This window comes from Uranotaenia lowii, chromosome 1 (assembly GCF_029784155.1).
Source record: "Uranotaenia lowii strain MFRU-FL chromosome 1, ASM2978415v1, whole genome shotgun sequence".
NCBI classification, from domain to species: domain Eukaryota; kingdom Metazoa; phylum Arthropoda; class Insecta; order Diptera; family Culicidae; genus Uranotaenia; species Uranotaenia lowii.
This window is the reverse complement of record NC_073691.1, coordinates 28,971,297-28,983,668: the sequence shown is the minus strand read 5'-3', so window position 1 is coordinate 28,983,668 and position 12,372 is coordinate 28,971,297. Positions and strand designations below refer to the sequence as shown.

General features: G+C 38.1%; 1 protein-coding gene across 2 annotated transcripts; it reads left to right on the top strand.

Annotated features, from left to right (window-relative positions):
• The first annotated feature begins 6,346 nt into the window (after positions 1–6,346).
• LOC129752215 (segmentation protein Runt) lies at positions 6,347–11,893 on the top strand. Of its 2 annotated transcripts, none has more exons than XM_055748010.1 (3): positions 6,347–7,313; positions 8,117–8,314; positions 10,434–11,893. In XM_055748010.1, the coding sequence occupies exons 1-3, from the start codon at positions 6,851–6,853 to the stop codon at positions 11,153–11,155; spliced, it is 1,383 nt and encodes a 460-aa protein (XP_055603985.1). In that variant the 5' UTR covers positions 6,347–6,850; the 3' UTR covers positions 11,156–11,893. The 2 variants fall into 2 exon arrangements, with proteins under 2 accessions (XP_055603985.1, XP_055603980.1); XM_055748005.1 differs by having other exon boundaries at positions 8,114–8,314.
• The last annotated feature ends 479 nt before the right edge of the window (positions 11,894–12,372 follow it).

Sequence of the window (12,372 nt, the reverse complement as noted above, 5' to 3'; positions counted from 1 at the left end):
TTCTCTGGTACCGAGCTTGCTTATGGTTTTTGTACCAATTTATTAATTCTTTAAAGAAAATTTTCTGCTGAACATCTTTGTGGAATATCATAGCTTCGTATCTTCTTAGACAAAAAAAGATATTAGCTGTTCAACAGGTTTTTGTATTTTGGCATTGATAAACAATAAATTTAGATGTTGCATGACCTCTTTTCATGCAAAACTTCGAGGAGAAACAAAAATGATGTTGATTTTTCAGTACAAAATATTCAATTTTCCCATACAAACCTAAAAGCTCAAATTTACTCGTGTAAACGTTACTCAAATATTCTGCAAAAAATCATGGAATAGTTTTACACCAAATCGAAGTTTTTAAGACAACAAGGTTTGAGAAATTCAAAAATGACCCCAAATGCATAGAGTTATTCATAACTCTCAAATAAATATAATTTCTGAAATTTTGATTTACATATTTCCGTGGAATGATTGAAAAGAAATGCGTAGCACGATGAAAGATGTTTATGTTTATTTTAAGTAACATGTTTCCAGCAGCACCATTAATTTGTGTTGTAAATTAACATCTTGGAAATACATCTTCAAATCATTCTTCTTTAATAAAGCCGAAACTAAATATGAAAATTAGTTTCATGAACAATCAATAGGAAACTGATAAAAAAAATAAAAATTGCAAGATTTGTTGTTATTATTGGAAGCACAAAGCATTTAGCTTCAATGTTGCTACTTTGAATCTTTATGCGATCTTTTAATAGAATAATCAAAAACTTCTATCGATCCAACAAAGAAGATTTAAAAAACAAAGAAAATTAGTAAAACATTGCGTTTCATGGTTTAAAAGTTCAAATTTTCAAACAAATTTCAAGTTTTAAAGTTTAAAATTTTAATCTCGAAATATTCTATAGCACAAACTATTTTCAACGAAAATCAGAAAATTTAAAATATGGACTAAAAAATTAAATAAATTTGTTTGAAAATATTACTTAACATGAAGATGAAAAAAGTTAGAATTTTAGTATTATAGAAGGAACGGGAATAGTATTTTTGGTCCTAATGTATAAGTGATTGATTTGAAAAATGTTGGTCTATCGCCTCTTGTTTCGATAATAAAGCGTTTATTTGTTACCTAATATGCTTCAAAATGAATCAGAGTTGAGTCATCTCAACCAACAAACCTACATAAAAACATTATTCTTATTTGTTTATTTTCCACCATTTAGTCATGCATTAATATTTTGCCCAGATGTTCTAATTTCAGAGGTTAACTCGAGAAATTTGGAAAGATATTATTACAAAATTTTAACACGATTTGACTTTCACTTTGAAGAATATCTAAAATTCAATTTGGTTCAGTATTTCACAAGAGGGAAAAGTATACAAAAACAATTTTTAATTTTTTCGCAGTAGTCAAAATTTATTCCTGTCTTGGGGTAAGATGATCATTTATTTATAACCTTTATTTTAAAAATTTCCGTAATGATTTACAGTTTTGTTTTAAAGAAGAGCAGATATGATTATCAGCCTATTTTGAAAAATTATTCAAAATAAAGTTGATGGAAAAAAGTTAATTGCATATTTGACTTCAAAGCATCCAAATTATCCAGAATTGGTTTCTAAACTCCTTACACCTCGGAAAAATATGAATTTCGTGGCCTTCCTCAAAACTCTTATGAATGTGGAGTTAAGCATTTAGAAGAACAAGTAGGGAGATAAAGACTAAACTAGCACTTTATGATTACAAGCGATTTAAAAAAAAAGAAATTAAGTAAAAACTCGAGACTTATTTGATTGATGGCTAGAATGTGATGTGAGACACTTAAAAATATGATAAAAACCAAAAAAGACTAATTAAAACTGCTGAAAATTGATTTCAGTGGACACTGTGGTCATTAAAAAGGAAATGAAATTTAAACTAGGATGTGCTTTGAAGAAAGACTCAAAACCACACAGTTTTGTTAAAATTGACAGTGCCCGTCTTGCCTCGTTTGGCCATCAACTCCTTATTTCTCTAACACATGACCAATTTGAGGCTGCTATTGGGTATTTAAGAATATTTCACAGAACCACTAAATATGAAATTTTATAAACGATTTTTTTTATTTATTTAGTGATAAGTAATAAAGTAAAGGATACTAGATTTTAAGTGTTTTTGCTAATTCTGTTGAGTATCGTGAGTAGTCACTAAGCTACCAGCTTGTTGATGTATTAAATAAGTAGGTATGATAAAAAAATGTTGAAATTAAAATGATTTGTTTTAAATTTGGAACTTATTAAGTATATACAGATCCCGTTCGTTTTTGGCAACATTCGATTTTGGCAACATCCGATTTTGGCACATGTGCCAAAATCGAACGGTTTTTAGAAATTACATTGAGGTTTAGTTTTCGCTATAAAAGGACCAATCTAATTAAGACAAACACCATAAAAACGTTTTTACGTTCTGAAAAAGTGATGAAACACAAAAACAAAAACAAAAGTATTTATTTAAATTCATAAAGTACTCAAAAATGCCAAAAAAGAAAAGTTCTAAAAGTTAAAAACAAATACAAACAAAAGACTAAAAATGACAAAAAACAACTAAAAAATGATAAAAAACGACAAACACAGTAAATATAGCAAAAAATAACAAGCATTATAAACAAACCAAGAATAGTGCGAAATGCATCAAAAACATGATAAAAAAATAAAAAAAAATACTAAAGAGGTCGGAAATCGACTAAAAATACGCTAATGATAATTATAAAAGTCATTTTGTAAAAATAAGAGATGAAAAAAATTAAGAAAAAAACCGTTCGATTTTGGCAACATTCAATTTGGAAACACAAAATGTTTGGGCATGTTGCCAAAATCGAACAGGGTCTGATTCAGAATTCAGATTCCGAATTCAGATTCAGAATTCAGATTCAGAATTCAAATTCAGAATTCAAATTCAGAATTCAAATTCAGAATTCCAATTCAGAATTCAGATTCAGAAATCAGATTCAGAATTCAGATTCAGAATTCAGATTCAGAATTCAGATTCAGAATTCAGATTCAGAATTCAGATTCAGAATTCAGATTCAGAATTCAGATTCAGAATTCAGATTCAGAATTCAGATTCAGAATTCAGATTCAGGATTCAGATTCAGAATTCAGATTCAGAATTCAGATTCAGAATTCAGATTTAGAATTCAGATTCAGAATTCAGATTCAGAATTCAGATTCAGAATTCAGATTCAGAATTCAGATTCAGAATTCAGATTCAGAATTCAGATTCAGAATTCAGATTCAGAATTCAGATTCAGAATTCAGATTCAGAATTCAAATTCAGAATTCAGATTCAGAATTCAGATTCAGAATTCAGATTCAGAATTCAGATTCAGAATTCAGATTCAGAATTCAGATTCAGAATTCAGATTCAGAATTCAGATTCAGAATTCAAATTCAGAATTCAAATTCAGAATTCAGATTCAGAATTCAGATTCAGAATTCAGATTCCGAATTCAGATTCAGAATTCAGATTCAGAATTCAGATTCAGAATTCAAATTCAGAATTCAAATTCAGAATTCAAATTCAGAATTCCAATTCAGAATTCAGATTCAGAAATCAGATTCAGAATTCAGATTCAGAATTCAGATTCAGAATTCAGATTCAGAATTCAGATTCAGAATTCAGATTCAGAATTCAGATTCAGAATTCAGATTCAGGATTCAGATTCAGAATTCAGATTCAGAATTCAGATTCAGAATTCAGATTTAGAATTCAGATTCAGAATTCAGATTCAGAATTCAGATTCAGAATTCAGATTCAGAATTCAGATTCAGAATTCAGATTCAGAATTCAGATTCAGAATTCAGATTCAGAATTCAGATTCAGAATTCAGATTCAGAATTCAGATTCAGAATTCAGATTCAGAATTCAGATTCAGAATTCAGATTCAGAATTCAGATTCAGAATTCAGATTCAGAATTCAGATTCAGAATTCAGATTCAGAATTCAGATTCAGAATTCAGATTCAGAATTCAGATTCAGAATTCAGATTCAGAATTCAGATTCAGAATTCAGATTCAGAATTCAGATTCAGAATTCAGATTCAGAATTCAGATTCAGAATTCAGATTCAGAATTCAGATTCAGAATTCAGATTCAGAATTCAGATTCAGAATTCAGATTCAGAATTCAGATTCAGAATTCAGATTCAGAATTCAGATTCAGAATTCAGATTCAGAATTCAGATTCAGAATTCAGATTCAGAATTCAGATTCAGAATTCAGATTCAGGATTCAGATTTAGAATTCAGATTCAGAATTCAGATTCAGAATTCAGATTCAGAATTCAGATTCAGAATTCAGATTCAGAATTCAGATTCAGAATTCAGATTCAGAATTCAGATTCAGAATTCAGATTCAGAATTCAGATTCAGAATTCAGATTCAGAATTCAGATTCAGAATTCAGATTCAGAATTCAGATTCAGAATTCAGATTCAGAATTCAGATTAAGAATTCAGATTCAGAATTCAGATTCAGAATTCAGATTCAGAATTCAGATTCAGAATTCAGATTCAGAATTCAGATTCAGAATTCAGATTCAGAATTCAGATTCAGAATTCAGATTCAGAATTCAGATTCAGAATTCAGAATTCAGATTCAGAATTCAGATTCAGAATTCAGATTCAGAATTCAGATTAAGAATTCAGATTCAGAATTCAGATTCAGAATTCTGATTCAGAATTCAGATTCAGAATTCAGATTCAGAATTCAGATTCAGATTTCAGATTCAGAATTCTGAATCTGAATTCTGAATCTGAATTCTGAATCTGAATTCTGAATCTGAATTCTGAATCTGAATTCAGATTCAGAATTCAGATTCAGAATTCAGATTCAGAATTCAGATTCAGAATTCAGATTCAGAATTCAGATTCAGAATTCAGATTCAGAATTCAGATTCAGAATTCAGATTCAGAATTCAGATTCAGAATTCAGATTCAGAATTCAGATTCAGAATTCAGATTCAGAATTCAGATTCAGAATTCAGATTCAGAATTCAGATTCAGAATTCAGATTCAGAATTCCGAACTCAGATTCAGAACCTAGATTCAAAATCTAGATTCAGGATCTCGATTTAGAATCCTGGTTTAGAGTTCAAATTCAGAATTCAGATTCAGATGCTTCGTGCCACTCCACCGAGTCATCAAACCGGAAAACCGTGTCCTTGAGGACACCACCATAAATCGAAAAACCAAGAACGAATGTCATCCACTCAAATGGATCACCATCCATCCAGCCACACGACTCTTTCAGTGAATGATCCTCAAATCCAAGGTTCCTCGCATTCCGAAGCCGGTACAACACCACTCAAGGCCACCACCATTTTTGTTGGTAAGTTTTCTGGGCAGCGCAGATGCCCATTAAGTAAGTAAGCTTTAATCACCTTATGCACGCACCCAGCCAACTAATTGAGACGTCCAGCCCTCCTTCCCAATTTGCTGCTTCCACGAGTAAGCAGCAGCACACGTCATAATTCCCAATCGGATGCACACGCTCAACAGAAACAGAGATCGGGAAAAATGTTGTGTGTTTGTTTTCCTTTTCCCTTTCCCTCTTAAAGTCTAACTCTCTTGAAGAGGACTGTTTTCCAATCTAATACAAGGGCTTCCGTATGTGCGGTGATCTTCGTTTGGTTTTTCTGGTTTCGGTTTTGAAGATTGTTTGCCTTGTAGGAAAACGTTTGAGGATCATAACTGAACTACTGAAGGAAAAGAGAGGGAGACGTTCCTTCGAGTGGAAGTTAAAGAAAAAAAAATCGGCAAGGACGACTTGATTGAATCCATTTGAATCCCGATGGAGGGGGTAAACATTGCCGGAGAGAAGTTTCGTCCCTATGTGTATGGGTTCGTGCGGGGAAATAAAAATGTGCTTTTTCTCTTTTGCCTCCCGGAGGGAGGCGTAAGGTAAGCTTTTTTTGTCGCTGGCCGTCGCTGCCGTATGAATGGAATGGAACTGGTTCGTGAGGTTTGTTTGGTGGTGTTGCCGATGGAAATAAAAATTCTGACCGAGCGAAGAGAGAGACTGTGTGGTAGCGAGCGAAAGCGAGCTACGACTTTGTGGAATGAGGCGAAAAAGGGAGAGTACTTAATGACGATTGCTGCCGTCGGAGGGGTAAAGCGAATGAGAGAAAGAAAGCGAGAGCGGCCGCCAGCCACTTGCTAGCTAGCCTAGGACTGGTACCGGCGAGTGAGGGGAAGAAAATAAAAATGGGAAACCAAAAATACAGAAAAAGTGTGGCGGTGAGGTGAACACACACAGACGCGTTGATGAAGGGATCAGCTTTTGGCCGACCGGGAGTTTGGGAGGAATCGGCGAATGATTTTTAAAAACAGTTCCATCTGAGACGTTGTACGCATTACATGTCATCTGCGGAGAAATATAAAACCGGAGAGTTAGAAATTGTTTAAGCAATTTGAAGAGTTTTGATCCAGTAGTGTAACAGGTTACAAGAGATCCTTACGAGATTTAGGAAAAATCGAAGATCGGGATCTTCGAAGAAAACAAAAGGGATTACGCGATCGATCGAGTGTATGTTTTCATTAACATATTGATGCCTCAAGGATAACCGGCAGCTGACCAGCAAGAAGGTGGAAAGTGTGCAAGAAGGATACTCTCAGTTTGAAAGTGTGTTTCGTGGCGTAAGGACACGCGCCTCCTCTTAAGAAAACTTATTGAGCACATGCGTATTCTGGGGAAGACGTTCAAGTGGTTTTGAACGAAGACGAATTCGGTGAAGAGTGTGTGATCTCAAGTGTGAGGGTTTTGTGAGCTTTGTTGATTTTACGAAAGTGTCCTCAAGGTGGAAGCTATTACAAGTGAACCGCAACCAATGCATCTTCCGGCTAGCAACGAGTGCCAGACGCCTCCAGTACCCAAAACCATGACCGACATGTTCTCGAATCTACACGAGATGCTGCAGGAGTACCACGGTGAGCTGGTTACGACCGGTTCACCCTCAGTACTCTGCTCTGCACTTCCGACGCACTGGCGCTCCAACAAGAGTTTGCCATGTGCCTTCAAAGTGATCGCCCTGGACGATATCCAGGACGGGACCTTGGTAACGATCAAGGCCGGCAACGACGAAAACTACCACGGTGAACTGCGTAACGCAACCGCCGTCATGAAGAACCAAGTCGCCAAATTCAACGACCTCCGATTCGTGGGTCGATCAGGACGCGGCAAGTCCTTCTCGATCACCATCAACATCAGCACCTACCCATGTCAGGTTGCAACCTACACCAAAGCCATTAAAGTGACCGTCGATGGACCACGGGAACCCCGCTCAAAGCAAAGTAAGTTCCACGACTCATGTTCAATCGAACAAAACCAATCGCCCTCGCGTATGTGTGTTTTCCTCAACTTTACGACTCCCGCCCGAAGACGCCGCCGGTTTTCCAATAAAGTTTAACTATTTAACCGTTCGGTTCATAAAGTGTTGGTTATTGTTTGGAGTTTCAGGCGCCAGTCTTCTCTCGCGCTTTGCTATTATTTACGTTACAATCAAAGCCATATGCTGCTGCTGCCGATTCTGCTGCAGCATAAATAGCAACATTAAAAATTAATCGCCCAAACGAAATTGGGTCGGTGCGTGCTCCCCCATTCATTCATTCTTGGTTCTCGGTTGTCAAAGCGAAAGAAGTCGTCGCAAAACAAAAGACTTCCGGAGCGCTGTTCATCTCCGTGTGCGCTCAGCTCTTTGATAATTTAAACATGAGTCTCCGCCTCCGGTGTGCTCCTCATCTTTCTTTTTACATTTCACTTTTAAGGCGGAAGAATTGTAAAAAGATCCAGGCAGCAGCAGCAAAAAAGCAAAGCGACTCTTGTTGCTTTTTTTTTCCTTTGGAGTAAACAGCGGTAGAAATTCACACTTCTAAAGTAACTTCGGCGGCAAGCCGCCGCTCGCATTTTTGAAGAATCATCAAAGAAACGCGATGTACCCACTCTATAAATTTCGCTTTGAAGTTTTAGGCAAAACACACATACGCGGCTGTGCCGATCATTAAAATTATTAAATCTAAATTTTCAACGTTTTAAAACCAGATTCTAACCACCAACCTACGTTTTCCTTTCTCCCCATCAATCGCGTTTCAAGTAGACTTTGCCTACGGACATCCGGGTGCGTTCAACCCGTTCATGCTGAATCCGGGCTGGCTGGATGCGGCCTACATGAACTACGCCTGGTCCGACTACTTCCGGCAGCAGCAACAGCTGCAGGCACAACAGCAGCAACAGAATCCTGGGCAACCAGGACAGCCGGGACAACCCGTTAGTGGAGCGACGGCCATAGGAAAAGGTAAGGATCTTAAACGGTTATTGGTTTGTAAATGTTTCGGGCTTTAGGGATATTTCCACTTTCTGAAACGACTCGCTTCTTGTTTTAACATAAATATAATAGTGAAATTAGTTAGCTTTCATAGATTTTAATGTTATAACTAAGAACAAGGGATAACGGGGCAAAATATGAATGAGGAATGACTTTTGGATTTTAAAATGTCCCCACCACCTTCCAGAGAGTGATGAATAGGGTGACCGTTTAAATCAATTTGTTAAAAATGGATCAGAGAATAGATACCTTAAATTGGCTGTTATAATTTTTCATATTCGCCCCTAATTTCTATAAGTCAATTGAAATGAGATGCTTATTTACTAGCTTAGTAACCCTAGAACATTTTTAATTTTTTGTTTTTTTAACCTTATGGATCGGTTTTGATTATTTTTCTTGTGAAAAGGACTTTGGATCACAAAACTTGCCCTTTAAGACAAAAAAAGGAAAGAAATTACCGTTTGGTTTTAAAAAAAGTTCAACTACTTTACAAAGAGCGATGATTGGGATAACATCCCTTATCACCACGAAAGATTTGCTTAAATGGTGTCAAGTCCATTGTGAAAGCAGATGAATTCCAGTCAAATGTAGATTATGAATATTGGTTGGTGATATCAATTGAAGGAAGCAACCGTTTTAAAGTAAAAAAAAATTGAGAACCAAGGTGAGGCTTTAAAAAGGTTCCAACAACTTTTCAAAGAATGATGATTCGGATGACATCCCAAATCAATTTATAGGACATGGTAAAAGTTGTGTTGCGCTTTTTCAGAGATTGATTCGTTACAGTTAAAAATTATGAGAAGGCTCCGCTTGTGCGTTCTTCATAAGTGTAACTAACTACTTGGGGAGAAAAATTCAAGAGATTACCTTTTGGGGTAAAAATAGTTCCAGAAACTTTTCAAAGAGTAATGATTGGGATGACATCCCCAAATTATTTGCTTTTAAAAAAATCTAGTCACACCCACTGTGAAAACGGTGATTTTGAGCAATAAAAATCGTTAGACTGGCCTCACTTTGATGAAAACGACATCGATTACACGTTATCGATTTTTGGGGAGAAAACTAACAACGATTGAGGGTGCGAACGAAAAAAAAATCGCACATTATTCGTGTAACTGGCCACACAATTTCCAAACTAGCCTCCCAGATTTGTGGATGCCCACTGGGAAGTGTTTTTATTGAGTATGTCTCACTACATCGGGAGGCTCACAGTCAAACCAAATAAAAACCAACCATCAACGCTGCCACCGATTGGCGGTGATGGCGCCGTACCCCAAACCAGTTGATGGTGGTGATTTTAGTGGTGTCCCAACTGATGGCACTTGACGTGACCACCGTTGCGCTTTCCCAATCGCTTCCCTGCGAGGAAATGCATTTTAACTGTTAGTTGCGGGGCTTAGTTGTTTAATAGGATAAATGGTTTTTTTTTCGCGTTTGGTGGCTCTATGCAATTTTTTTTGGGGGGACCAATCCCCGGAATCAGTACAACAATTTTGGATTGAGACCAACGGACCCAGAAAAAAAACTCAATTAATTTTGAATTACAATGAATACGGCGAAAAATGTTGGTTTTTGGAAAATGGCACAAAATTTTACTGCGGACAAACAAATCCAGCGAAAAATGTTATGCATCGATAACGCGACAAACAAAAAAAAAACAACCAGCAACAACGAAAAATGAATCGCTAGCCAGAAAAACGTACAGAAGCTCCCGAAGCATCCGGGGATGAGGGCCGGCAGTTTCACCAACAACCGGTGGCCACTTCCGGGGGAATTAAAATTGCATATAAAAATCAATTCCTAGGGGATTGATTTTTTTTGTTCGATGCACTCTTGTCGATGTCTGTCGCTTTCCGGTGCGCCCTAGCTACTTCCGCTATAATCCGATCAGAGTACTCTCTTTCGGTCTCTGGTATAGGAACGATACAGCCACATTGTTCCCCGGATGGGAGTGAATGAAGTGGAAGAAACGTCCCTCACTTGGCCCGAGTATTTAATCCTTCTTAGCAACGACGAACGTCCGCCGAATTGCCGGCATACTGTTGGAAGATTACGATTGCTCATGTTTTTTGTTTTCTCTTTTTTCCAGGATCACCAACGTTACCAACGGCAAATGGCACAGCTGGTCCTCTGCTTCCGACCCCGCCGGCAGACTTCATGCCCCTGTCCGGAGCTCCGGGATCCAATCCGGCCGCAGCAGTGCTCCCAAATGGTGCCACCTACCTGCCCCCGCAGTTCCCATTCGGACCACACACGGATCTGCATCTGAAATCTCCATTCCTGCCTTACGACATCCAATCGCTGCACGCTAACGGACTTCGATCCGGGCTCTCGGCGACCATCACCATTCCATCCGGGGACCTCATCTCCTCGTCCCGCCTTTCTCCAGCGTCTTCCCGCAACTCCACCTCATCTCCGCCTTCCACAATCAACCAATCCCACACCAAGATGTCCCTGGAGCTGAACTCCACCAACGAGCATTCCTCCGCCGAAGAATCCGACGAAGAGCACATCGACGTCGTCAAATCTGCCTTCGTACCGATCCTGCGACCACTTCCGACCTCGTCTGCGGATACCAGCTCAGATGCTCTCAACGCTCCCCTAAAATCGGAAACTCCGGATTCCACCACAACCCCCAGCTCACCGTCCAGTGCCCGCTGCGAACTGAAAGCCCCGAGCTCCAAGAAACCCCAACTCCACGAATCCGCGCCCCTCTTAAGCGAACCTGGATCACCCGAGAATACCAAGCTCAAATCGCCGAACCTGATCAGCATCAAGCAGTCTGCCAAAACCGTTTGGCGACCCTATTGAGAGTATCTGCTACTCTCCCGGATGGCCACCCGAATGGCCGTCGTGGCTGCGTCCTGCCGAGCGGGCAATTAGCTGGTCACACACACCCAAACACTCACTCTCTCACTTTTCTGAGTTAGTAGTTCGTCTTAGTAAATGCGACCGACTATAACACTATTTATATGTAGGTTCAGCTCCTGGTGATATTAATGTTAAATAACAAAAATCGGTGATGTTAGCAATTAGGTGGACTGGAGGTGTCAATTTTATTTTCGTGTAAATAGGGTAACCTCGATGCGCTGTTAGAACTGCTTTAGAAGATTTCTTTTTATACTCGAGCGATAAACAAGACGAATCGAAAAAGGCAGCTTCCCCCAATTTTATTTCTTTCTTTCGAGAAAGCTCGGTATTGAGGACTCTACACCCTATGGGTGTAGAGTTGTGATAGACTCAAACCCCTTTTAACCTTCTAGAGACCCCCCCTCCGAAAGGAAATCAACAATCCAAAATTGTACATAGCTATAGTTTTAAATGTTTGTTTTAAAAAAAAAAATCTAGAGATAGACCTATTATTATTTTATTTAAATTAAAATAGAAAACAGAAACCCTAAGCCTAGTTAAGCCAAAACCAAACACGCAAAGAAAAAAAATTAAAACAGGTACATTTTATATAGTACAAAACAACTCGATTCTGTCGTCAAAGAAGAAATCGTAAGAAAATAAAGAAAATGTTTATAACAAAAGTTCTCAAAATTAAAATCTCGCTCCCGGAGCACTTTTCATTTCCTTGTTCCGAAAAAAATTAAAACCCCTGAGAAAAGCGGATCGCGGTGAAATGCGAAACCAATCGGTGTGACGCGTCACCGTTTCACTCACAACTTGTCAACGGACGGCGCTACCCTTCGGTATTGAATCCGGCTCGAAGGACCGAACTTTGCCTCCTTCCTCTCCGCTCTTTGCTGTTTCCGTTGTTTAGTTCCAGCCCTCATTTGTCGTTGTATGCACATTACGCGATTTTATGTTGGTTGTCGGTTTTTTTTCCTTTCTTGCTTGACGATTTATTGTCCCGGTTGTATGAGCCTGTCGTTAATGGATGAAACGCACGGATCATCAAAAGGGGAAAAAACGGATTTTTTCCGGTTGAAAGTGCCGTTTTCTTCTCGCCGTGGATGTGTTTTAAGGTTGTTGATTCAATGATTTCTTTTATATTTTGTTTTCATCATTGGTATTTCATATCT

Excerpts from the sequence above, each read along its gene's own strand:
- LOC129752215 (XM_055748005.1), top strand. The coding sequence starts at position 6,851 with ATGCATCTTCCGGCTAGCAACGAGTGCCAGACGCCTCCAGTACCCAAA. Across the intron at positions 7,314-8,113 it reads GGAACCCCGCTCAAAGCAAA|TAGACTTTGCCTACGGACAT; the intron begins GTAAGTTCCACG and ends TCGCGTTTCAAG. Across the intron at positions 8,315-10,433 it reads AGCGACGGCCATAGGAAAAG|GATCACCAACGTTACCAACG; the intron begins GTAAGGATCTTA and ends TCTTTTTTCCAG.